General features: G+C 26.5%; 1 protein-coding gene across 2 annotated transcripts; it reads right to left on the bottom strand.

Annotated features, from left to right (window-relative positions):
* Positions 1-51: 51 nt before the first annotated feature.
* On the bottom strand, positions 52-22,031 carry LOC107441880 (uncharacterized). Of its 2 annotated transcripts, none has more exons than XM_016055275.4 (11): positions 21,794-22,031; positions 19,139-19,304; positions 17,451-17,637; positions 16,160-16,247; positions 12,962-13,047; positions 11,113-11,414; positions 9,281-9,372; positions 7,953-7,977; positions 7,084-7,193; positions 6,198-6,325; positions 52-2,608 (listed from the first exon to the last, which is right to left on the bottom strand). In XM_016055275.4, exons 1-11 carry the CDS (start codon positions 21,796-21,798, stop codon positions 2,580-2,582), a joined length of 1,218 nt encoding a protein of 405 aa, XP_015910761.2. In that variant the 5' UTR covers positions 21,799-22,031; the 3' UTR covers positions 52-2,579. The 2 variants fall into 2 exon arrangements, with proteins under 2 accessions (XP_015910761.2, XP_015910762.2); XM_016055276.4 differs by having other exon boundaries at positions 1,313-2,608; positions 17,463-17,637; positions 21,794-22,018.
* Positions 22,032-27,945: the final 5,914 nt, after the last annotated feature.

The raw sequence follows: 27,945 nt of genomic DNA, 5'->3' as shown, positions 1-27,945 counted from the left end.
GCCCCCCAACAATAAAATAATATTTTTACTTTTCTTTATTAAAATTTGGAATTTTGATATATAGTGGTAATTTTTTATTATACATGAGTATACATGTCATACACACTACAATAGAGATTTGGATCGGCGTCACATCAAACATGCTTAACTGATCAATACAGGCATAACAAAAGACATTTTTAATAAATGCTTGATTTTATGTTAAAAAGCCTATGTCAGGCATGTAAAAGTATTTTTTAATAAGAGGCATAAAAAAGATAATATTAGAGGCCAGCATACACATAATGTTGTTTAGAAAAAAATAATTAATTGGAGTAAAATTTTGTTTGAAAGCAATACGAATTACTTTCACACACAATTCTAATTTATTTTTTAACTCAAGTGCAGATAAAATAAAATTTTTTAGAAAAAATATATAATGCTTACAAATCTACAAACAAAATAAAGCAAATTATTATAATAAATTTATAAACATACAAAAAAATAGAAAATTAAAATGTTTATTTACTTCTAAAGCTTAATTATTCAGAAAATAAAATTTGCTACCAAATACAGTATCTGGTTAATATGGCACTTGTCAATACAATTTTGAAATTATGTTTATTGTTATTTGTACAAATTTATTATAAATAATTTTGCCAATATAAAAAAAAATAACACGAGTTTTATAAAAATATATTAATCGGAATAAAGAATAATAATATCAAAACAAAGATCTTGATTTAAAGACCAATAAATATCTTATTTAAAAAAACCAAACAGCATTAAAAAATGACAACATAAAATTATTGATCAAATTATAGATACTTAGAAATTTAGAACTTAAAAATATTATTAGTGAAGAAAATTTCTGATTTGAAAATTGCATAGATTATGTCTAATTCAGCATTTCAATAAGTTACCCGTAGTTTATCTAAAATTTAAAGAACCATTTAACAGTTGATTTAGATATTTTAATTAGAACAATCTTTACAGGATAAGTATATTTTAAAGTAATACAAATTTTAAATCAATTCATTTAAATTTAGTTCATTCACTATTAAATTTATACAGTAAAAAATTCAATTATTGAACATTAAAAAAAAGTATTCAAACCTTTGCCAACAATATGTATTATTTCAACAACAACTTGATTGTTCATTATCTTGATTGTAAGATGGACAAGTTGCTCTTTAAATATATTGGCGCTATTAATGAGCATTTTAAAAAAATGCATTATGGCAGATTGTGCCAGCATTAATAAATCAACTTTTATGAGTATAAATGAAGTGTTTATAGCTTATTATGAAACCATATTATTTTAATCATCATCTTTCTTTTGGTACAAATAATTCTACTTTCTAAAATGGAATATAAATATTTTTTTAATATATATCGACATTGATACAGAGATTATTTACAACTGTGACTTATCTCACAATTTTTTAAAAATGTGAAAGTCTTAATTCAGCCAAACCAAAGTATCACTATATATTGTTAATACAAGTGAAGAAACAATATTCTGCATCTCAATATTCAGCTGACTCAATTGAAAAACTTTGTGGAGGAACAATGCATTTTGTACTATATACCCTCTTAATTCAATGTTAACTGACATTTAAAAAAGTACTCATATTTATGTATAAAGAATGTGTAAGTAAAGAACATTAATTTATTCTCTCAAATTTGTATAAAGCTATTTTTCTGGTGAAATAAATAGTGCACAACTTCCTTAAGTTTCTATACATAAAAAAACTTGAGTTTCTTTAAATCACTAAAATTGCATATGTTCTTCTACTACGACATTCAATTTTGTTACTGTTCTGATGTAACCAATTAATTTTCTGAGCAAAATAAATTTGTGCAGTGATTCCTATACATTTAAAATTTAATTTTCTTAAATTCACCAAAATAATGCGCGCTCTTTCACTGAATTCTTCAATTTTGTTGCTGTTTTATCCGATAGAACTAATTAGATTTCCAATACATTCTTCTGTATATTTATACTCAAATTCACGAAAAAGACAATTTTTTTTCCTCCATTAACCTCTGTCCTAACCAATAGGAATTTTAAAAATTTATTTTTAAATAAATTGTTATTTCTCATGTAAATTAGATCACTCAATACAGGTACATCCATTATTTATTTGAGAACTAACTCATTCTCATTTGTTCAAAAAACGTTTGGCTAAATAAGACATTTGCAACTAGTACACTACTTGGACTGTCTTTGATTCAACTCTTTACAAAAAAAACTAATAGATAAAATGACACCAGCAACAAACAAATATGTGTAAAAAAGGACACATTGCTTCACAGTATTTTTTTTACAGTGTAAAAAGTTCAAAAACTTTGGTATGCAGGTAAAAAAAAAAAATTGTAACACTAGTACATTTTCAAAACACGCTTAATACACAGTGGCAAGAGCTGATGATGTATCCAGTGTGAAAAATATATATGCTTCTAAATGTTGAGACGGCATGCTTTTTGTTTTATTACAAAAAAGGTCTAGGTGAAATGCCTTCATAACATTAAAAAACAGACATCATCTGAAAGATCCAAAAATATAAAACTGGACACCATAATTTTTGAAGTTTCTTTTATCTCCTATTTAACTCCATTCGTATAACTGAAAGATAAGAATTATTTTGTGTTAAATATTCACAAGTAAAAGAGTTAGTTAAAATTAAATTTAAGCTTATTAATTCTAAAACTAGTCATGTTATTGGTTAATCAGGAAAAAAAGCATTAAATTACAGTTTTGTTTTAATGAACAAGATGTTGGTAATATGCCCAGCGTTCACACAATTACAAATGGGAGAATCATGATATCTGAACTGTTATTTGCAATTCACAAATAGTGTAGCACAATTAGCAATGTGCAATTATTAATTCACATAATATTAAATGAGAAGAGGGATTTGTAATTTGATTATATGAACAAGAAGCCTAATACTAAACAAGATATGTGATTTAAATAAATCACAAAAAGACTTTCTACTTTCGTGATACTATTTTTGTGATAAACTTATTCTTTCAAATCCGAAAATCAAGGAAAGGTAAATATTAAATATAAAAGCTGTAGAATTTTACAGACTAAACAATAAATCTACAGCATATTTATGTTATTGGTTAATCAGGAAAAAAGCAACAAATTACAGTTTTGTTTGAATGAGCAGGATGTTGGAATTTTTCCCAGCGTTCACACAATTACGAATAGGAGAATCATGATATCTGAACTGTTATTTGTAATTCACAAATAGTGTTTGAAGCAAGAATAGCAATGTGTAGTTTTTAATTAGCATAATATTAAATGAGATGAGGGATTTATAATTTGATTATATGAACGAGAATCCTAAGAAGCCGAATACTAAACAAGATGTGATTTGAAATAAATTAAATCACAAAAAGTGTTTCCACTTTTGTGATATTATTTTCTATTTTTTTTGATAAAATTATTCTTCCAAAACCATTCGAATCCGAAAATTTAGTTAAAGTTAATATTAAATATAAAAGCTGTAGAATTTTACAGACTAATAAACCTGCAGCATATTTATGATATAACTGCTTTAAACTTTATTCTTTTTGTTGCAATTCATGAATCATATATCAGGCATTGCATTCACCCAATTTACAAACCATACATTACACTGCCTTTTAATATGATTTGCATAATACATCGCGGATTATATATACGGCCTTGACTAAAGTTGATGTCATTAGAATATATTATAAATCACGCATTGTGATACATATTCACACTATTTATGAAAAAGAGGTCTGATTCACATATTATCATTTGTAAATCATACATTGTGATTCATTAGGCTTCATAGTGGGCTAAAGAAAGAATCAGAACATTTTCCAGAAGAATCTGGACACACATACCAGGCTACTTTTAAATACTAAAACAAAGAAAAATGTGCTATATTTCAGTATAATAAAAGCACATTTTATCCCATAAGAATAATAAAATGTACTACTTTTAATTTGAGAATTACTTTGTTTAAAAACTAAATTTTCAGCATTTTTTTTTTTAAAATTTAATAAAGCACCAAACAATTTTTAGTTTAAGATCAATAGGTATAGAAAATATTTGTAGTACTGTCATTTTAAAAAAATAATTGACATCAACCAAGTAATATTTCTTTGCACCAAAATTTACTTAAATTTTTAATAGAGTTCAAGATTTCCGTAATCAAATAGTTTTAACGCCAGGTTTCAATTTTTTCAGAAATAAAAACACAGTAAATATACCACAGCATTTTCATACTAGAGTAGTAATTTAGTGTATGATCCCACAACTTACCATCAAACAATTATAAGATATGATCACTACATTGTTGACAGGAATCATTTTTAAAAGCAAATGAATGAAATGAATCAATAATTGTGAAACGATAATATTTATAAAAAATCCTATAAAATTATTACTGCAATTTTGATAACAAATAAGCATATAACCCCTGAAATTCATTACTATCAAAAATTGATAAACTAAAATAGTTGAGTTTAGTTTTTCATAAAATGACTGAGTTCTTAAAACATATGAAACAACAAATACTGAAGTGAAGGCTATTTATCTGAACTAACCATATAATTAATGTATGGTCTCCAAATTTAAAATGTCAACTTTTTCAGCATCAACAATTTTTACTAGCATTCATTATTAAATAGAATAAAAAGATGTTGGATTCTGCAGGAAAGGCTATTTATCCGAACTAAGCATATAATTAGTGTATGGTCTCCAAGTTTGAAATATTTGCAATTTTTACTAACATTCATTATTAATTGGAATAAAAAGATGCTGGATTGAAAATCCAAATCTTACAAATCAGAACAAAAACCTGCATAATCATTGCAGGTTTTGTTCTGATTTGTAAGATTATTACTTTTATAAATTGTAATTTAACAACAATTATTATATTAAGAAACAATTATTACTATTATAAATTGTAATTTACTTTTGTAATATCCACAATTTTTAATTTAAAACAAGCATTAATATTAAATAGAATAAAAAGATGTTGGATTCTGCAGGAAAGGCTATTTATCTGAACTAAGCATATAATAAGTGGATGGTCTCCAAGTTAGGAATATTTGCAATTTTTACTAGCATTCATTATTAATTGGAATAAAAAGATGCTGGATTGAAAATTCAAATCAGAACAAAAACCTGCATAATCGTTGCAGGTTTTGTTCTGATTTGTAAGATTATTACTTTTATAAATTGTAATTTAACAACAATTATTACTATTAACAATTATTATATTAAGAAACAATTATTACTATTATAAATTGTAATTTACTTTTGTAATATCAACAATTTTTATTAGCATTAATATTAAATAGAATAAAAAGATGTTAGATTCTGCAGGAAAGGCTATTTATCCGAACTAAGCATATAATTAGTGTATGGTCTCCAAGTTTGAAATATTTGCAATTTTTACTAGCATTCATTATTAATTGGAATAAAAAGATGCTGGATCAAAAATCCAAATCAGAACAAAAACCTGCATAATCATTGAAAATAACATGTTCTTTACCCACACACAAATTAAAAATATTTGTACAAAAAGCTAAAAATCAGCACAAAATATTTTTCTTCGGGAATATAATAACTACAAACTTATTCGTGTGATTTTAGAGTCAAACATCATGATTTAGATTATGTTTATTTTTGCCAATCAATATATATTTGGTTGAGATTTTGGTTTTCTTTTGCTGTGTTGATACTTGTAGTTCTCTTATCAGGTAAAACCTTGTTTTATTTCATCTAATAATATTTTTTTCAAATATTCTTCCAGCTGTCACATTAGCAGCTTGGCGATGTTGCAACTAATCACCATTACTATACGAAGTTGTAAGATATAGTTTCATTATAGTTGATAACTATTTTAGAGTTACAAAATGCTTTAGCTAAAACTGCTGAAATATTTTTTTCGGTGTGTGATGATTCAGAAATTGTGTGAAATCGAAAGCGAACTTGTGATTTCTGACCACATTCACAGAAAAATTACATATTACTTAATCCGTAGAACTAAATTCATAGAATTCAACCAATCAGCAGAAAAATCAAGTATGCAGATATTAAAACAATATCAGAACAAAAATTTAAATTATTTTACAGAAATTTATTTTCTTGCATAACCAACTTAATTTCCCTTATGGTTGAAGAAAAAATAATAAATAAATATTCTCAGAAAAATAGAACTTACCATCTATAATGTCTTGCTTCATTTTATTAACAGCTGTCCTCATTTCTGTTAAAATTTCTTGTTTCATTTTTTCCATTTCAAACATGTCAACTACAATTTGGCCCTTATTTTCACTTTCAACTTCAGATCTATGGAGGATAAATGTGTTATACAGGAGAAATATACAAACTTATATAAAGAATGAAAAGCTCACAAAATCACAACTGCCAAATGAAATTAGAAATGAATATCAGAAAAATGCTCCATAGAGTAAGGTTACTGCACAAATTAAAATCTTTCAGAGCACAAAGTGACCAAAAATTTGACACACTAAAAAAAAATTAATAACTGTTTTCAATATTAAATAAATTGTTCTTCAAATTATCAATGTTTAAATCCTGAATATAATAGTCTAATTTGTTTCCAGTTTATGGCTTAGTTTATTCAAATTATAGTTTGGATGAAGTCTCTTTCAGTTTTGTACAACAATGTTTAATGATGAGTTTGTAAAATGATAAATAGAGATTTAAATTGTGGTACTTGTTTCCAAGCTTATATTAATTACAACCAAAAAAAGAAATTTTAATACATAGTTAATATTGCAAATTAATATTTAAGATATAGAAAAACAAAAATATCAAAATTTGATGAATTACTACTATTAAGGTGGGACTAAAAACATCAGTATCTGTTTGATTAAGAAAAGAATCAGAAAGAGAGAAACAGTTATTAAAAACACATCCAAGTTTTAATAGTTAATTGAACAGGATCTGATGTTAGCATTTTTATTTTTTACTTGCTTAAATATTAATTTGTTACCCCCAATGAGTAAACACTTGACAAGAGTTTTTAAAACGATACATTAAAATTGGTGATTATAGAACACCCAGTATAATAATTTACAAACCTGAATAGTGATTGAGGAGAATCTTCTCCGGAATTTCTATTTGGACTAAAAGCATTGGATGAATTTTTCCAACTTCTATTGCTATCACCACTGCTTATGCTATCAACATCCTGAATAAATAAAAATTATTATTAATTAAATAAAATTAAACATTAATAAATTATACACATTTTTTTAGCAGATGAAAAGTTAGATATTAAAATGAGTGCTGATGGAAAGGAAAAATTAAAGCTTTAGACTAAATCACAAAGAGAGTTTTTGCGAAAAAACTAAATTTGAAGCAAAGATTTAAAATAAACTGATTTTTATAATAAGAAAAATTATTCTGTTTCTCCAGCATTCGCTTTTATAAAAAAAAAAGAATATACTTTTGCGAATTTTCTGATCTTTGGAAAGAATTTAGAAGTTAGCAGAAAGATTAATGTCAATCTTTTCTCACTGATATATCCTAGCCAAACTCACAAACATAATTCTATACATGAACACATTGTGCTTAGGATTTTAGAAATTCCTCTCTCATTGAAATCTTATTTATATGTTAATAAAAAATTAATTATCTGCTATGATGGTTTATTACAGTTTAATGGAAGAAAAGCATAATGCAGTTATAAAGGATAACTTACAACTTATCTAAGGTAAACAACTCAAGTACATACTCAAATCAATGAAATTAAAGGGCACTATAAATTATGGTTTAAAAAAAAAACATAAATAATGAGAAAACCAAATTTTAAAAAAAAATAGGAAAGGCATTTTAGAATTTGATACTTAAATGAAAGAAAAGCACAAGAAAAAATCTAAATAAATGAAAAAGTTCTTATATTTTTTTTTATAAAACGAAAATAGATAAAACAAAAATAGTAACTTACTAAACTATTCTCAGTTTGGGCTCGTCTGAAAAAAGAGAGAAAATTTTAATAAATCAATGAAAACTAAATAGTAAAATTAAGAAATGATAGGAATTAGAGCACACTTTGAAATAGTTAAAATAACAGCTATTCTTTAAGAATGTTAAAAATTCTATTAGTTTATCTATCATTAGACAGCAAAGATTCAAAATGTTTTCTTTTTGTTATATCAGACGATTTACAATTAAAGAGCCCTCCCAACTAAACTCAACTAACAAAAGAATGCAGATAAGGAAAGAATGCATTAATATACTTTTAATCACATTCATTTAATTTTCACAAAAAATCTCAAATTAGATATTTACTCTACTTCGCAGTAATCTTTCAAAACAGGTACAACACAATGACATCTCCAAATTAGAAAAATTGCAGCCATCCTATAATTTTAGCCAATTTTTTACTGACAAAATTATACTGGTACAATTCTGCAATCAGCATATTTATAAAATGCAGTAAATATAACACAATTGTCCGATATAAGATTCTTTAAAAATATCTTGGCATTTGTATAATTTACGTCAAGAGAATTTTACAGAGTGAACTAAATCAGTTTCCTCCTTTTAAACAGTAACAAAAATTAATTTTAAAAAAGAAAAACGTTTATGTATAGGTTTTAAGTAACCACTCCAAAATTACTAACTACATAATCTTATTAATTTACAATTCTGAAAAAAACTCTTAAGATATCAAACGCTGTTTTTCTTTTTATAATAAAGTGAATTTCCTCAGCAGAGCATAACTTTTTTTCAACAAAAAAGAACAATAAACTTCAAACACAAGTAGAAGAAAAATCAAAGTCATAACTACAGAAGTTCCCTTGCTCGAAAATATTTTGAAGTCAAATCTATCAAGTGATTTGCAGCAATGGAGGTGCTTCCAATTCATAGGTTTTTTTAGCACAGAGACAACAGTCTGGATAGCCATAAATATGTAAACGATACAAGTGTCCTCCCGGGATGTCATGGTTTGTTGGGCTTATTTGGTATTGTCTCTACCTCCACCTCACTCCAATTCTTATTCTTCATACTTTCTTGTGAAAATTACAATTATACATTTTTATTTATTTCCGATTGCTTTTAAAATCATGTTTTCATGACAACCGGCAACTAATGTTAGAATATTTATGACATATTGAAATAATAATTTAAATATGAAAATAACTAAACGCATTTGTAAAGATATAGTTGTACATTTTTTATGGATTATAAAAATGAAATTAATATCAAGAAACTATTAGAATTTTTTTTTTTTAAATATTGAATTTGATGAGCATGAAGATTTTAGAATACCTCCTAGCTAGAGTTCTTGTCATTTCATCCATCAAGCATGGCAATGCTGCTTTCAATGCTGCTGGTTTTTCATTTGCTACAACCTCTGAAGCCTATGTTAAGAAATAACAATTTATAGCAAATCTTCAGCATACCTGATAGCAAATATTAATAATGCTAAAGCTTTCTTTGCAATATTTTTAGCATGTTTTTCAAAAATGATAGATATTATACTATATATAAGATATATAGTAATATTAGGGATAGATATTGCAGTAATATAATACAATATAATCAGTTCATAGCAGCAGTTTTGTGCTCTTAAAGAGCGGGTTTATACTTTTTAAGCTGTTTGAAAAATTAAAACAAAAGCATATCATAAAACATCAGCCCAAGAGCAGGCACCATTTATTTTTTAAAAGTATTTAATTTTAAAAGTTAATTTATACTTTTATACAGTATTTAACAGGAAACCTAAATATTTTTATTGTGATCATACAGCAGCGAGCACAAATAAGAAAAAACTAGGATAAACTAATAAATAAACAATACAATGAAGGAAGATTGGAAGACAACTGTGATTTTATTGTAGCTATTAAAAATTATAGCAGAACCTGTAGGTGTAAGGCTTTATTGATAAGCATATTGATAAGACTTTATAGATAGCAAAGATTATAAAAGAAAAAAAACTGTGCATGCCATCTAAAAGTATCAACAAATTCATAATGTTCCTTGACAATAGAATAATTTTATTCTAACATTAAATACTTTTCTTCTAACATTTCATAAATCCCTAATCAAGAGCACAAACTTATTCCAATTTAAGTATTATTTTCATTACTTTCAATAAAAGTAAGGCCTTGATTATGATTACATGAATATAGAAATATTCACTGTCAGTTTGTCTTTTAGCGTGATGAAAAACATGTTTATCACTTTACTAAAAGGCTTTTAATGGTATTTCTAAGCACAAAAGATAAGAAAAAGTACAAAAGTTGTATAGAAATTTTGTCAACTTCACTCTAATTGCAATGGATCAAACCTGTAAGTGCATCTCAATAAAAGAGTAAAGTACGAAACTGTCTAACATTGCATTAAATCAGGGTGTGTAGCCAAATTATTCAACAAAAAATAAGCACTTTTCAAGCACTCAAAAAAAAATTTTAAGCACTTTAAAAAAATATCATAATTTGGCAGGGTTGGAAAATTTCTGACAATTAACGGTTTTCTCTTGTTACAATAAAAAAAAACATTGCCATTTTTGGCAATTGTCAAAAATCATGAAATTTTGAAGCATGCGAATGGCATTTTCATACGCTACGGACTGACAATATGCCGGAATAAATTAGGGCTGAATTAATTGAGAAAATGTTGAATAGAACGATGTGAACTGGGTCTTTCTGCATAATTCATAGCGAAAATCAACATGGTAAAGGAAAAATCTCATTTTGTAAACGGGAAAATCAAGCACTTTTTAAAAACACCCAATAAAATAAGCACCTTTAAGGGCTTCTAAAAAACAAAAATAAGCACTTTTTAAAAACGCTACACACCCTGTACATATAAATTGAGCACAAACTTACATGTTATTACACTTGTAATTAGAATTGAAATTAAACAATTTTTTTTTTTTTTAATTATCACAAACCATTTTTTTTCGAAAAATAGAGGACTTATACCTCAAACTATTTTCTCCCCGAATTTTCGGTAATTTTAGTTAAATTTTCTGACATTTCACCGATTTTTCCATATTAATAAAATTTCCTGATTTTTCCCAGGTTCTGTGTCTACCTTGGCTAAATTAAACATCGAACAAGAACCAAATTAAATAATTTGAAAATTCCTTAAACAACCTTTGGTATCGTTTTCTTCAATTTTGCAGAAGCAATAGCAGCCGCTAAAGAGGTTTCTGTCATCTCTTGCTCTCCACTTGGTCTCAAATGAAGTCTTGGCATTGTTGCCAACCCAGATATGCTAGAATTGGCAGGAGGAGGGGGTGGCGGAGGAGGAGGGACACTGGATTGGGGAGAGGGTTGTGGTGAAGCTAGCGCCAACGGCTGCTGCGAAACTGATGGTGCTGATGAAGTACGATGATGACTGTACGAACTCGGGGAGGGTATAGAACCTGGAGTTGTTGGATGGCTGGAATGGTTACCTAAGATAAAAAAAAATTAATAATTCACAAAATGATTAAAAAATGCTTTCATATTAAAACATATTAATTTTTTATAAGTATCTTTTAAAATTTGAGATTTCTACAAGATATGACATTTTGTTACTGCCAAAATAAATGAATAAAGAAGTCCTCCCCATTAAAAATTTGCAGAGTAAGGAAATTTTATTATAGAAATAATGATTTTGCACAACCTTGCATAAATTAAAGTCACCCCATTTTAAAGTTATACTATCTAAGCCCACACATGTTATTATGCACTAAATCTGCATAAACAAAACTTCGTGGAATTTAATATCAAGGTTTTAAATTTAAGGGTACGCAGTATGCCTTTAATAAAATTTTTGAATTTTAATTAATATTTTAAAAGTTCATTTCACAAAAAATATAATAACTTTTTACTAATAAAAAAATTTTCATTTTATTTCTGACAGCATTATATTAATAAGTTTATCATTATGCTTAAAACTCTATAACATTAAAAACATGATAAAAAAAATTTTAATCATACTTTATTATTAAATCATTACTTAAACATATCTTTATTATTTTTAGGTATATTAACACAACTTATTTACCATTTCTATATCTTTTAATATTCCCATCATTTTCAAACATTTTCTGACCAGTTCAAAAAATGAAGAAAAAAATGTTTTATTTTTATTAAAATTTTAAAATACTAATGCAATAAATAGTAATATTGCCAATTAATGTAAACAATAAAGTTGATTGTTTCATTTGCACTGACAAGTACGGTAAAAATTTCTTTTTACGAGCATTACGAGTTAATCATCAGTTAATTTTCTTTTTTTGAACGTTTCTATTTTATCTTTAGAAATATTAATAAATAGTTAAAACAAGGTCTTGATGCAATACTTTAGTTACTTTTTAAGCCAAAACTATTATTTAACCTTTTGTTTCAAACAAACCAAAAGAACACAGCTTAAATTAATTAAACCTCTGTCTAAACTGGAAAAAAAACAGGATTTTTTGGGGTTTTTTTAAAAATAAAACTGTGTTTTTTCCAACCCTAATTAGCTATTTAAAAATCAAAAGCTATTTTAGTTAGCAATTTGATAACATTAGCAACTTAAAAGAATATAATGAGAATTATAATAAAATATAACATTTTCACATTAACAAAAAGGAAGAAAGAATAAAAAGTAGCCTTTCACACAAATAAATATTAAGCTCACATAAATATACAGAAAATATTATAACATCCTTATTGGAAATATTTTATAACTATGCTTTTATCAACTCGTTTTTATGCCAATGATGTTGGTATCTTGCAATTAATGTTTTGGCTACACTTCGAAATACCCAAACCTCTATTAGAACTGTGCTGGATAATACAAGTTTCAATCACTTCCAGATTGCTAAACACAAAATTCTTTGCAATATTATTGTATAATGGTATTATTAAAAAAATTCATTACTCAATAAACCTGATACACACTTTATTTTTGTAACTGTTTTCAAACAAGACAAGATTTTATTTTAATAAAATAAGCTAGATAAAAGCTTACCCTGGCTACTTCTGTAGTGGCCATATTCAGAACCGGAACTATAATCTGAAGTATTTGACTTTTTATCTCCATTTTCATTATTTGCCCTAGAAAATAAAGATTTTTTTACAAATGAAAACTTAAGTGTCAAACTTAAACACACAGAAAACAAATACAAAAATAGTTGCTAAAAGGAATGGAAAAACCTCAGACTTGAATAAAAATATAAATGTTATACCAACTACAATTGAACTTTTATAGAAGATTAGGAACTTTCTAAATTATACATTTCTGATGAAATTGAAAAAGAAATCCAGTAGTTTATGCAAATCCTTCAAAATGGGCAGCTATGTATATGAACCTAGCTTAAATCATGAGTTTAATGGAGCTATTTAGGTAACATACCACACCCCTGCAAGTAAAGTGTCATAACTCTAATTTGAAAAAAAAAATGCAACTTAAAGAATACTACAACTCATATTCTGAATTAGATGCAAAATTGAAGCAACTGCCTTCAGCTGGATAAATTGTTAGTTAGAGATGTGACACTTTTTGAACTTGATGGGGCAGTTCATACATATTTTTTATTGACATAACCTCAAAATTTCTGTTTTTTTACTTGTGTCACTATTTATGCCGGGGGGCAATATATATAATAAAGATATAATGCAAATTTTCAGAACATTACAGCCAATTTGAAAAATACAGCGAGGCATATAACTTATTAAGATTTATTTTTAAAAATACTTAAAAATTTGAAATACTTGATTACTTAATTTGAGAGATAAATTGGAGGGGAAATAACAATGGAATAGAAAATCTTAATATTTGAAGTCAATAGAATTATATACTGAGATTAATATTTCAATTAATTTAACGAAAAAGAAACCTTTAACAATTTCGTCCAACTATATATCAGCAAATAATTATGATTTTTAAAATACTGTGATTCCATTAAAACTTAATAATAAAAATTTTACATTAAAGTGCTATAATTTCTTAAACATTAATTCTAGTTGTAACATAATTATAATTATCCAAGCTTCATAGTAGATCAGAATAAAAATCAAAACAACATTTTACAAATAAATCAGGACATATTTTTTGATCATTTTCAAAAAACTTGCATTTTTGATATTCAATGACTTAAAGCAGGGCTGTCCAACTGGTGGCCCGCGGGCCGCATCTGGCCCGCCAGCACATATTGTGCGGCCCGCCAACTTCTTATTCAGGCTGATGACCCTCAGTTTTCCCATTAAAATATAAGCAAATTGTTTTATAATCTTTCTGTTCCATTGTTTTATAATTAATAATTCAACTATTAATTGTTATTGTATAAGAGGTTATTGTTCAACTTTTTCAAACTGCGGCCCGCCAGGTGATCAGTGACCGGAATTCTGGCCCGTGGGCTTTCTGCAGTTGGACAGCCCTGACTTAAAGTAATGACCAGCATGCAAACTATCCTTAACTACTATAGTAAGAGACTATTTATAAGAGAAATGAAGGGCTAAAATAACTCAACTCAGCTTTGAGACTTCATTCCATGCAGCATATTTCCTTAATTCTCTCACCACAAAAAAAAACATAGATAAAACTCAATGTTTTCAAATGAAAAAGTAAGACAGGAACAAGTGGATCAGAAATGATTTTTTAAAAAAAAAAAACAGTACAATTTCGCATTTGCATACATAAGTTGAGAAATCCTGGAATCTGAATTCTATTGACTTAAAGAGATTCTTCAAAATCAGTTTATTATCAGTTAGTCTTATAATTATTAGTTCAAAAGAAAACTGATAATTATAGTTATTTTCATATGCTCATACATACATACACTAAATCATGCATACTTTACAGACTAAATAATAAAGTTATGCAAAAATAAACAAATCATGATAAAGTGTAGTACACCGTAATCTGGAAACAAAATTTATTAAAACAAAAAAACTAAGTAACAGGACATTTAAAAGTACTTTCAATTTTGCAATAAATAAAATAAAATATATAAAAAAAAATGAAAAACAATGCTTTCACTGCAAATTTTACCACCTAAAAATGCAAATAAGTTTATCTTATCATAAGATAGTCAAAATACTGAAACAAGATTATAAGTCTAAAAAAAAATCAGGAATTTCAGGACAAAATGCTAAAAATCAGGACAGAATACTTTATATCAAGAAAATCAGAAATATCAAAACTACGAATCCTGAATAATATATAAAATTTAAATAATATATTATATGAACAGTCGAACCATGATATCACAAACTCAAAAGAAGAGAGAACATTTTAGTGGTCTCAAAAAATCAAAATATTAGTTAAAATAATAAGTGCACTGGTATTTCAAAAGTTATATAGCATGAATTAACTTCAAAAATCAGTTGTTTCAAACAATGTCATTAAGGAAAACCAAGAAATATGAGACATTTTATTTTTATACTTCCAAAACAGCAAATGTATATGGAAATCATATTTTGTAATATCACGGTTAAACAGTATATACAGAGTACCTGCTAAATCTAGAGTTGTTAAATCCATAACCTTCTATCATTTTTCATGACTTTTACCGAACACTTTCCATGAATTATGCAGGTTAATACTTTATTACTCAATACAGTAAAAACAAGATTGAAATGAGTGCAACTTTCTTCCTAATGTATGACCATTTTATATCACACAAATGCGAATCATGACAATAGATTTTTCAATCGCATGACTGGGGATCATGATGTATGATTTTTAAATCACAAATATGGATCACAATGTGTATTTTTTAAATCAAATGAATTAAAATTGTACATATGATTATAAATTCACACAAATACTGATCACGATGTTTGATATTTATACCACACAAATGCAGGTCATAATGGGGGATTTTTAAATCATGTAAATACAAATCGTGATGCAGGATTTTCAAATTGCCTGACAGGATGAAGAGCTCCAATACACCAAATCCATGACGAACTGGAAGTTTCCATGAGTTTTTAGCATTTATCACTGAAACTCATGACTTTCCAAGAAAATTTTCAATCAAGGTCTAAATCAATGAACTTTCATGATTTTCAATGACTTTTCAGATATACAATACATTATATTTGTTTTCATAAAAGAAGTCTCAAAACAAGTCATGAGTTTTAACAATTCACTACTTCATTATGTTTCTGTTCAAATGTTTTAACTTTAATTCCTAAATGAATCACACAATATAGAAATCATTACCATCCTCTGTATTCTGCATAGTCATCAATACTAACACCACTATGTCCAATAGTCTGATATAATGGTTGAGCATGCGAAGAACGATTACCTGAAATTAAGTACAAAATTTGAAGGAAACAGAAAAAACAATGAAAATTTAAAATAACCATTAAATACTAAAAGCGGCTAGAGGTCATAAGAATATTGCATTTCATTAAAACAATTGGGTTTAATTGTTGTAGCCAAGAGGAAAGATCTGTTATACCCCTATCATAGAATTAAAAAATCTGGAAATTATTAACACAATATTTTTATTATAATAAAATTTTCTTTGATAAATATGTATGACCTGACAAACATATTTTCTTACATTGTAATGAAGCAAAATTTTGAAATAAGCAGAAAAAAGTACTGCTTAAAACATCCTTTTTAACTCACAAAATTAATCTTACTCTTTAAATTTTTTTCATACATATTTTTAATTTCTCACCTTTCTCCAATTTTTAATACATATTTTTAATTTCTCGTTTTTTTTTTTCTTTTTTTCCTTCATTTTTTAGACTGATACACATTTTCTTACATTGTATTCCTAGGTAGAACTCTGCCATAAATACACTTCAAAATTTAAAATTGGATAAATAGGTCACAAAATACACACTTCAATGAACTAAATGAAGTCAAAAATATTTAGTCACATAACAAATAAAGAAACTGCATATTCAGTGAAACCCCGCTATAGCGAACCTTCAAGGGACCAAAATTTCAGTTCACCATATCCGTACTGCAAACAATTTTAACTAATTTTTCCTAACTGCTCCCTTTTTATTTCAATAAACGACCCACATTGACACATTATTCAATAAATGTTTTATTTTTATTACTCTTTGTCTTGCGTACAAAAAATTAAGACAAGCCTTTATTTGGGGATAGCAAAATGAGATAGAAGAAGCAAACAAGAAAAAAAATGCTTACGGCTACATTCCACTCATATGGTTTTAAAAAATCTGCATATGTATTTTATGTAGAAATTTCAAAATTATGAAAAACACGAAGAAAAAAAATCAGTCAAAAACAGAAAGAATTTCATAATATCCAATTTCCTCTCTTCTTTTGGTACACCATATTCACAAAAAATATTATTATATGTGTATAGCAAGGCACAGGAGTGAACATTTTGTTCACTATATCCGGGAGCTTACTATAGCAGGGCTTGACTGTACATAATCCTCTCTTTCTAAACACAGAAGATATAGAATTCACTTTCGAATCTGAAAACACATTACAAATGATACAAACAAAAAATTGTTCTTACTCAAATACATACTGCTATGACCGAGAATATCAATAACTCTCTCCATAGCTAAAGCAAATGTCTCAGCATCATCTCTGGAATGGAAATTCAATCCAAATACTTGGCTATGTTTATCTCTCCATTGATGAAAGAGGGGAGTGGCTTGAAAGTACTTAAAACCTTTCAGAATGGAGCAATTCAATACAACCTATGACATAAAGAAAGTTATTAAAAATACTAACTTTCATAAGATGGGGAAAAAAACACACTAAAACAGTTTTAAACTACATTCAATTGTTCTGGAATAAATTATATGAATATAGTGAGTTTAAGACAAGTTTACTTGAATTCGAGCAACTCAATTTAAAGGAGAAAATAAGTGTGAGAATCTTAATACATACCAACCAATATTGGAAAAATGACAATAAAAATGTTTTTAAATTTAGATGTACTCTACACTTATTAAACTTTTTTTAACATATAAAATGCCATTTATGCCAAATAATAACCCTGATGATTTATTATAATGAAACACAGTAACAATTAAAATAACTTCCAAATATGCAACAATAATAATCAATTATAAACATGAGATAAGTAAATTACAATTTATGTTGGAAAACAGAAGTTTACTATAAATTTTGCAAAAAAGGATAAAAAGTAAGGTTGTTCTGAAACTTAACATGTAAAGGTTGTCTATTTTAATGTTATGTTGTAACAAATGTTAATGTCATTTAAAACATACATCATCCCCATGTTCCATCTAACATGTAAAAACTCACTGGGAAAAAAAGGAACTGAATCCCCAAGTGTTTCCACACTAATTAAGCCCCGAGATTATTAAGCTTGAAATTAACTACAATGGACAAGTATGACATACCTCAGTTTTCAAAACCGTCATGTAAAAAAAATTTAAAAATGCATTCATATACTGATTTAATATCATGATTAATTATTTAAATAGTAGGTTGCTGGTAGTTTTTAATATTGAATATTATATACAACTTTTAGTTGCATACATTTATAAAGTCTTGAACAGACTTATTTTATTCCATAAATTTATTTTAAAATATGCTCATACACTATATTTAAAGGTGCGGGAAGCATTAAAATTATAACAAAGCAAAATATTTTCAATTCAATATTATGAAAAATAAAATAGAAACTACACTATCTTTTTGATTTGATAATGTTAACCTAAAAATTATTTGAGATAAGATCTCTTAATTAAAGTGAAATATTCAGCAAAACTGTGATTTTTTACATTTATTATTATCAATCATATATTTATAAATTAATATATATATTTATGTATAAACATAGATTTGCATCTAAACATATTAATTTATACTTAGATATTGACATGTACAAACATTTGTTTATACTTGTACATTAAATTAAATGATTTGAAAAGAATATGACAAATAATCTTTACGTGTATTATAATTATGACCAATATTATAGGTCTTTTGACAGTTTCAACTGATATTTGATGGTTTTGCTACCAGTTCTTGGCATTAAAACCAAACTCTGAAACTACTTAATAAAAATATTAATATTTAAACAAAATAATAAATTGGTAAAGAAATAAATCCCAACAAAGTATATCTTGAAGCTTGTCTAACATATAAAAACTTTGTTGTATGACAATATTTAACACAAATAAAGGATAAGGTAAACAATTGAAATATGATACATATAATGATTACTTCATGATCTTGGACTTTTCTACCAACTACACGGAATGTATTATTTTCAACATGATGGTAAATATGAACTTTGGATAATCCGCTAGAAGATCCACTGGGCATCCATTTCTTTAAATTAGAATCATATATTAAAACAGCAGCTCGAGCTGAGGCCACAGACTGTTCACTAAAAATAAAAATCTAATTAGCTACAACAGAATAAAATTCTTTCTACCTTAGAAGAAGAAAAAATAATCCAAGTGAAAGGTACAGTAGGGAACCGATTATCCAGAACGATCGGGACCATCGCTATTCCGGATAACTGATTTTTCCGGTTTTCTAAATCGCTACAAAAAGCCGTTTTTTTAATGTTAAACCCAACTAAAAAAAAATTTTTTTTTTTGGAAATAATCTTAAAAAGAAGAAAAAACGATGGAGTAATACTCTAATGATTATTTCCAAAATGATGGTAAGGTAAACATCTTTCAAAAAAGAACGAAAAATCCTAACATCTTATGAGGAAAAAAAAAAAACAATTTTTTTAAAATGGCGGGAAAATTTATCGACTTTCGTTCCGGTTTTCTGATTTCCGGATAACGGGTTCTGCACTGTAGAACAATTAACAATGTAATATATTGATATGATTAATGCTTATCAAAGTGCTTTCTTTTCTACAACTTAAAGTATGTGTAAAAAAAATTTTGAAACAAAAAATATCATAATTTAAAAATATTGTAACAAAATATAACTTAATTACTAATTTAAACAATATCACAAGCTTTTGTAGATCAATGTATAATAGAGAAAAAAGGTTTAAAAAAAAAATCTAAAACAACAGATCATGGATTCAACTAATATTTAAAAAAAATTATAATGAGATTCATAAGAAAATTTAAATAAAAATAAACAATAGCCAAAATATAGGTGTGTAATTGCTTGCCACACCAGTACAATAAAGCATAAACAGTAGATGATTCTTCTAATAAAAAATATTAAAAGAAAATCTAATATTAAGCTTCTTATTTCTTACATAACTTAAGAAAAATAAAGAATGACCCAGTTACAATTATCATTTAAGTTATCTAATCATGCTAATTCAATGACATAATCAATTTCAAATAACTTATGAATAAACTACCTATAACATTTTTAATGCTACTAAACTTATGTTTTTAGCATATGGTAAAATTATGAAAATGAAATTTTACTACTAACCAGTGGGAAGCTGTAGCATTTTTAACAGCGGTCACTTTTTAAAACATACTGCCATTCTTAGAAAATTTTAAATGATTAAAAAATACTGTAAATCTTAATATTTCCCAAAACAAGATTAATAAACATTATAAGTTACATCTTTAAAGTAAAGAAAAACTTTAAGAAGCAAGTATGAAATAAAATAGTTTTCAAAGATTACCTATACAACAATCATAATTCTAAATTCAGAGATATAGCTGTAATATTTTTTATATAGAGTAAAAATACCACCTTGACTTTTCAGGGAGATGGAAATTCAATTTAGAGGAGTGAAACAATTACATTTTAAATTACAGAAACCAATTTTAAATATAACTTCTATTGTAATAGAGAAAAGTTTGTCAGGTGACTACTCAAGAATTTTCTAATAATCATTCATTATAAAAGTAGCCTCAAGACTGGTAGCAACCATTAATTTTGGGCAATAGCTTCTTAGGAAAAATAAATAACAGTGAAACTCCAGTTATTATTGCAGTAAACTTAAATGAGACAAACCAAATTATAACAATCCAACTAAACTACAAAAAATCAAACCACATGATTAAATAAAATGTATATTATAAGAAGAATAAGCAACAGACAGAACACAGTACATACAGAAAGCTATTCATTATTATACTAATTCAATAAAACCCACTTAACAGAGAATACCAATTCTAACAACATATAAAAACTTTATATAAATAATAATTAATGGCTTAGTATAAATTTTAACCTTATTAATAATGGTTAAACAATAAATGATTTCTAAAGTAAATTAAATAATAACTAAACAACAAATATTGGATTAGTAAGCTTAACACACTAATTCATTAATTTATATACAATCATATTTAAATGCTAATTTATATATTACACTAAGCCTGTAGATCACGAAAGATGTTTCAAAACTGCAAGCAACAATATGAGCACGAAAATATTTTAGTTTAATGTGTCTGACTAAGTTAATAGTTATTTATGTCACAGAGACAACTGTTAATAGTGAGTTTTGCTTACATTCCATAATATATAACATTCATAAACTAACAATACATAATTAGAATAAACGACTTTAGAATAAAAAAACAAAGACCATTCAAAAGCACATTTTAGAAATATTAAAATTTTTTGAAAAAAAATCGCAAACATAACATGTAGTAAACGTTCGCAAGTCTGAGAAACATGAGCAGATTTGCAATATAATTAAAACATGAATAAGTTTACATTCAATTATTGTTTAAATCAAATTTCAATAAGAATTAGATTAAACCAGCAGCTAAACAACAAATCCATTTAATCAACCGCCCCCTATCAAACTTATTAAAATATATTTTAATTTATACTATGATCACATGATATTGACCTTCCAGTAATATTTAAATGTGGAATATTATGTTCAAAAATGAAAAGTCTCAAAATATTCAACAAATATTGTGACCTTACCTCATTTTAAATAGCCGCTTGAGCGTAAAATTCTGATCTTGCTAAAGTAACTATTCAAAAACTTTGAAAGTTATCACAATAAGATTGATCTCCGATAGAAAAGCTTTAAGACTTAGAATTATTTCCATGATTTTTATAGTTAGAATCCAATAGAATTTTGAATATTAAAATACAATTCAAGCCATCTCAAATGCAAACAAAAAATAATGAAATAAAAATAGATACAGAAATACATTTTGAAAAAGTTGAGTTGTATCTTACTTACTATAGAAAACAAACAAAATCAAGTTACAGATGGCGCTAGATGTTATCCTTCAATCCTTGGCAAACAATGATATAAGACGGCATTCCCAAAAGAGCAGAAAATCAGGGTCATGAATCGTGGTTGCCGGGAGAAAAGTGTTGCACCAAGCAGACTCCTCAATTCTGCTTTTAACATGTAAAGTCTATGGCGGGCTTCTCACACTTTGAACCGATTTTTCTTGTTTAAGAATCGGAGTAATCAATTTAAAAAAAATACTAATAATTTTTTCAATCTTTCCTATCCACGAAAATGTGGGTCAAATTTTTTGATCTTTATTACTTTTTGCAATATTGGCTTTGAAACTCAAGTCACTTTCTACCTTTGGCTAAGGGAGGGAAGCAACTTTCTCCCCCAAGCTCATACGACTGCGGTTTCACCGTGACTAATCTTCTCTGTTGGGGGTCTTCCTCCCTCTCTCTCTGAAATACTTTTACTCTGTTCACATTCTTTTGGAAATCTTTTTCTCACACTGCCCTTTTGAAGAACTGGTACGGGGACGGCGTTTTAAAAATCGATAGCTTACTTTTCATTTATAAGCTTATAATGTATTATGAAAAATATATTCACTGTTAATTCGTTCCTTTCGTATAAATTTTATTTATTTAGAAGTAATATTTTTCTTGCATTTTACTAATTTTGAGAGTAGAATTTATTTTTTAAATATATTATCTCCCTCCCCCTTTTTTTTGTAATTTTTTTCTTCTTCTTGTTTTTTAAAGATATTTTAGAATCAAAATATTTAGCTTTTGAAATAGTGAGTTTAATTAAATCAAGATAATGACGTAAAGATCTTCCACTATACTATAAAGTCGAAACTATAAAGACCAATATACAATATGAAAAAAACCTAATCTTTTCTTTTCCTTTTTTTTAAAAAAAAAATCTGTCGTACACTCATTTGTCGTCTTAAAAAACATTTACATTAAATATAAACGTAAAGTGGTGCAATTTTTCCATCTTATAAATAGTTTTAACTACTCTAATGGCTGGGATAATTTGTTTTTCCACGGTAAAAAAAAATAAAGTAAAATAAGCTAGTACTCAAGAACGCACATCCTCCAACCATGACCAAGCACTTAGCCCTGTATTGTGAAATTTCTATTCAATTCAGTAAACGAAGAAAAATATGAACATATGTATATGTAAGGTGTTAAGTAATAAAATCCTTTATTGAATTTTTAGAAATTTTTTAAAAAAATGAAGTAAAAGAACATTAGTGGACACATATAATATTTACGGGAGAAAAATACAAACGATATCAAAATACAATGAATCACTGCTGAAGAAGGTAAGACTGAAAATATTAAAACCAGTTTGATTGCCAGGGGAAATAGAAAGAATGCGAACTGTGATTATTATAAACACCACGAAATTTCATCGTGATAATTTAAAAATTAAGTTGTAATATTTAGAGTTAAGCTTCTCTTTGTTACATCAGGCAATCAAATTCGTTTTGATGTTTTCAGTCCTGATTCCTTTGTTGTATTTCACTAGATTTTGAAACTATTGCTTTTTTTTTTTTTTTTATTATTGCTTGAACATTAATTTGTCATTCCAAATGTATACTTTTTAACACTTTTTTTTTGCAAGATTCTAAAAATATATATTAAGGGTAGTAATTATGCAATCACTTAAGTATTTAATAGCGAGAAATTTTTCAAATTCACATTAAAAGTGTATAATATAATTTTTCTTCACATTTTTTCGTTCTTTTACATTGGTAGAATAAAGTATGTGAGCAATGTGTTATTTTAATTTCTCTTCCATGCCCCTATTAGCCATTCCCAGAGAAGTGTTTTCTGAGAAAAAAATTTTGCACTGCAAACAATGACGGAATTAACTTTAATTAATCTAATTATAGTTTATTAAAATATTAGAAAGCTAAATTTAAGAAAGCAAAATTTAAAAAAGTGAAGTTTTAAATAAAGTTAAATTGAAAATTTGAAAGTTAAATATAATAAAGGATATTAATATAAGAAAGTCCAATTTTTTTATTACAGGAATTTACAGTCCTTGTTGTAGAAAAATTTTTTTGCTCAGCCCTTCGTCAAAATGTTATAAACTTTAGGACATGCAGAAAAGTGTTCTTCAAAAATTGAAAAAAAATTTAAAATGATGTGGAATTAAAATTTCCGTATAAAAATTAAATTATTGCGCGTGATGTGTATTTGGTAGAACATTTATTAAAATGATTTTAATACTCTTGTTTTAACGCTCCACATGTTGGTATCAAACTTTGGACTAAATATTCTTACAGATAGGAATGCTTTTTTGTAATTTTTTTTTATAAATGTCGTGAAACTGCCGACCCAATTACGAATATTAATGCTTAACTTCGTAGTCTTTTTATTTAGAATCCAATCCAAATGACAAGGGAATTTTTCGATCAAGTATTGGGAGAAAATTTACCTTCGTGAAAGACTTTTTGAAGGAAACTAACCCGCATTTGGGTTACAAGGAGAGGAAAAACACGAAAACCTCCCAATGTTAGATAGGAATTCGCATCGACCAGTCATGACTGGGATTCTATCCCGGTTCACCACATTGGAAGTTAGGTATGCTTCAATAGATTTCATTTCTTTAAAATGATATGAAAAAAAAAAGCTTTAAATAGGTTATTTTTATTTTATATATTCCTTGAAATAACATGGAAAAAAATAAGCGAAACATAGGATAAATAAAAATGATATTAAAACTATGTGTGTCTCAAAAGTTGAAGACACTACTATTTGTGCTTATTCTCCATTTCAAAATTAACTCCTATTTCAGCTAGTATATAATAAGTTATTTAAGGTATCAATGGGCACAACCACTCACAAGTTCAAATTATTGCATTAAAAAATTTCCCATCTACTTTTAGACTTATTTTCTATAAATTAAAATTCAAAGTTTCTATAATTATATTCCACTCCACATAGTATAATATTCCACTCATACGATAAAAAAGAGTGGAATTCTAATTAATATAAATACTTCTAAACAGGGTTGGCAGGTTTTTGACATGTGACAGTTTTTGACAGTTTAAACCATGGTTTAAACCGTCACGTCAAAAACCTCACTGTCAAAAATGTCGAAAATGTCAAAAACCTATATTCATATGTGAAATTTAATTAATACATAAAATTTATATATTTTTTATAAAGGATAGTGTTTCTAAATATGTTCTAGAAAAAATAAATTTTAAATTTTGAAGGAACACTTATATTTTGAATAGTAACCAAAATCTTGTACTTTTGAAAGCTCACATCTTTTGTAATATTATGTATTCATTTTCATGTGTTATTGAAAATCTGCAGTGATATTATTAAGAAATTTATTTATAACCAAATTTAGTGTATAGTATAGATTATACTAAAAATTAGACATTTTTAAATATAAACATTAGCAGTTTTGCACATTAGACATCTTTTAAAGAAAAATCTTTTTAATATTCTTTTAAATCTTCTTAATAATCTTTTAACATAAGACAATACAAATTTATGTGCTTTCTGTTAAATACACAGAGTAGTTAGTGTCGATTTACAGTATATTCAGCCTATTCATTTACTATGCTGAAAATTTAGTTTATCCAAATACTTGCGAATTTCATTTTGCTGAATACTATATACATAGTTTTGTTGAATATCTAAATATTCAGCTGTTGAATAATTACTTCTTGCTTTCAAGATATGCATTATTTTTTATTCTTAATACAAGTAGGGGGAAAAAATTAAGAGGTAAGAATTGTTTTAAAATGATAAGTGTAATAATTATAAATAAATATAATAAACAATATGAATTATATTTATCATTATTCACAAATATAACTACTTTTAAATTCAAATTAACATACTGGATAATAAAGATATTCGGTATAACATTAAAATTTTTTTTCATACACTTGTATCAAGTTTGTATTTATACAACATAACTTGTAAGTTCCTTATAAATATTAGTTATATGTTCCTTATATGTCAAAAATGCATAGTAATAAACTTTTAATTTTCTTAAGTATCAAAAAAAAAATTTTTTTTTTCAAAATATAAATATTTAAAAAAATTTTGTGCAAAATTTTTCTGCACATGCATTTGAATATAAATTTTTGAGATTTTAAATCTGTTATTTTACCTTAATTTTAATTAAAAATATTTTAAAACCTGCTGATTACCTAAAGTATAATTAAATTTCAATATAATGCATGGCAACTGTTGGTAGTTTTGAAGTTTATATATTTTTTTGGCAAACTTTAGTTTTTGACATTTTTGACGGTTTAAACCAGTATTATACCCTTGTCCTCTCAAAAACCCAACCCTGCTTCTAAAGACATTAACCTTTTATTTACCATATTATTAAAAAACTATCAAAAAATTGCGAATATCTTTTGTCCCACTAAATAATATCAATTTTAAACTTCTACAAATATATATTTAATATCCAATATTACTTCCTCGTTTTTTATAAAAAAAATCAATTTGGGACTTAAACCATTTTATAAAATTTTAATTAAAGTAGAAAATTTATTACTTTGTCTTATAACTGTTTGAAAATGTTAATAAATCAATAAAAAATATGAAAGACGTACTACTTGCAAATTTTAACGAGATCGAAAGCTGAAAATTAAGGAATGAAATTTAAAAACCATAAAATGTCGTCCTCGAACGAAATATCAATAACTAAATAGTTCCATAATCATAGATGAAGTTCAACTTCAAATAATCGCGTGGTGTCAATAATTAGTGATAAACGGAAAATCTGATTTCTGTAGGGAGATATTTGTTCAGATGGGTTATTTTGTTCTGTTTAAATGCTACAGAATTGGTGTTAGTGGGATTAAAAAGTCCCGCTGGTATACAAAGGCTAAAAAAATTTTTTAAATATTTACAGAAAAAAAACACTGAACTTTTTCGTATGAATGTGACAGCTAATTAATTTGCGTAATGTTATGTAAGGCATCCAAGATTATTTTCAAAAGTCACATTCTAAAAAGTAAATCTGAAATATCCTAAGAATTTTCACTGAAATGGCAATAAAAACATTCGTTTGTTATAATTTCTACAATAAAGTAGTACAGCACAAAAACTTTTATAGAGAAAAAGTGATGACAATACAATTAGTATTGTCGTACTGTTGATTTGAGTAAACTATTGTGAGTAAAACTCTTTATATATATACTTAGAAAAAAAGAAACACAAGTTATGTTTCATTAATAATATTAATTGAATAAATTTAGTTAGCCTAATATGTCTTCTTCTCTCCAACTTAGAAACATTTTTGCAAATAAAAAGTTTAGTGCTCTAGCATTCTTATGATTGACAATCTACACGGATTCAAACTTTAAGCTTCCAGAAATATTTTTAATGTATGCTATGAAAGGTTAATGATTAAAAATCTACCAGGGACATTAAACAAATAAACATACTTAGCATATAGTAGGAAGACTGATAATTAAAAAAACTAATGCTCATTAGAATTCAAATAATTGATTATTATAAATAAATAGATGAATAAATATAAATAGAAAAACAAATAAAAACAAATCTTATAGATTTTACCAATTTAATTAATATCTAATCAAATTATTAAGAAACACCTCATTCATCTTCTGTAAATTTAAATTTTTGTCTTCTTTGATTGTCGATTAAAAAAAAAAAGTTAAACCGAAGAGAGACAATTTATAAAAGGGAACATCTGCAACACGTCATCGTAAAACCATCTTTTCAAAATCGACCATGGAAGAAAGCTGGTCATCCGACTCCTTTCAGTATCATATTGAGCCCATTAAACTATTTCGTTTAGAGGGAGGAGGGGAGAGACCAGATAGGAACTCATGAGTATGGAAATTGGTTTTGGATCTTTTTATTTTCCAAAT

The sequence above is a fragment of the Parasteatoda tepidariorum genome, chromosome 5 (assembly GCF_982258835.1).
Source record: "Parasteatoda tepidariorum strain Cologne lab strain chromosome 5, Ptep-v5.0, whole genome shotgun sequence".
Classification (NCBI taxonomy): domain Eukaryota; kingdom Metazoa; phylum Arthropoda; class Arachnida; order Araneae; family Theridiidae; genus Parasteatoda; species Parasteatoda tepidariorum.
The sequence above is the reverse complement of the archived record's forward strand: the minus strand, read 5'-3'. Positions and strand labels throughout refer to the sequence as shown.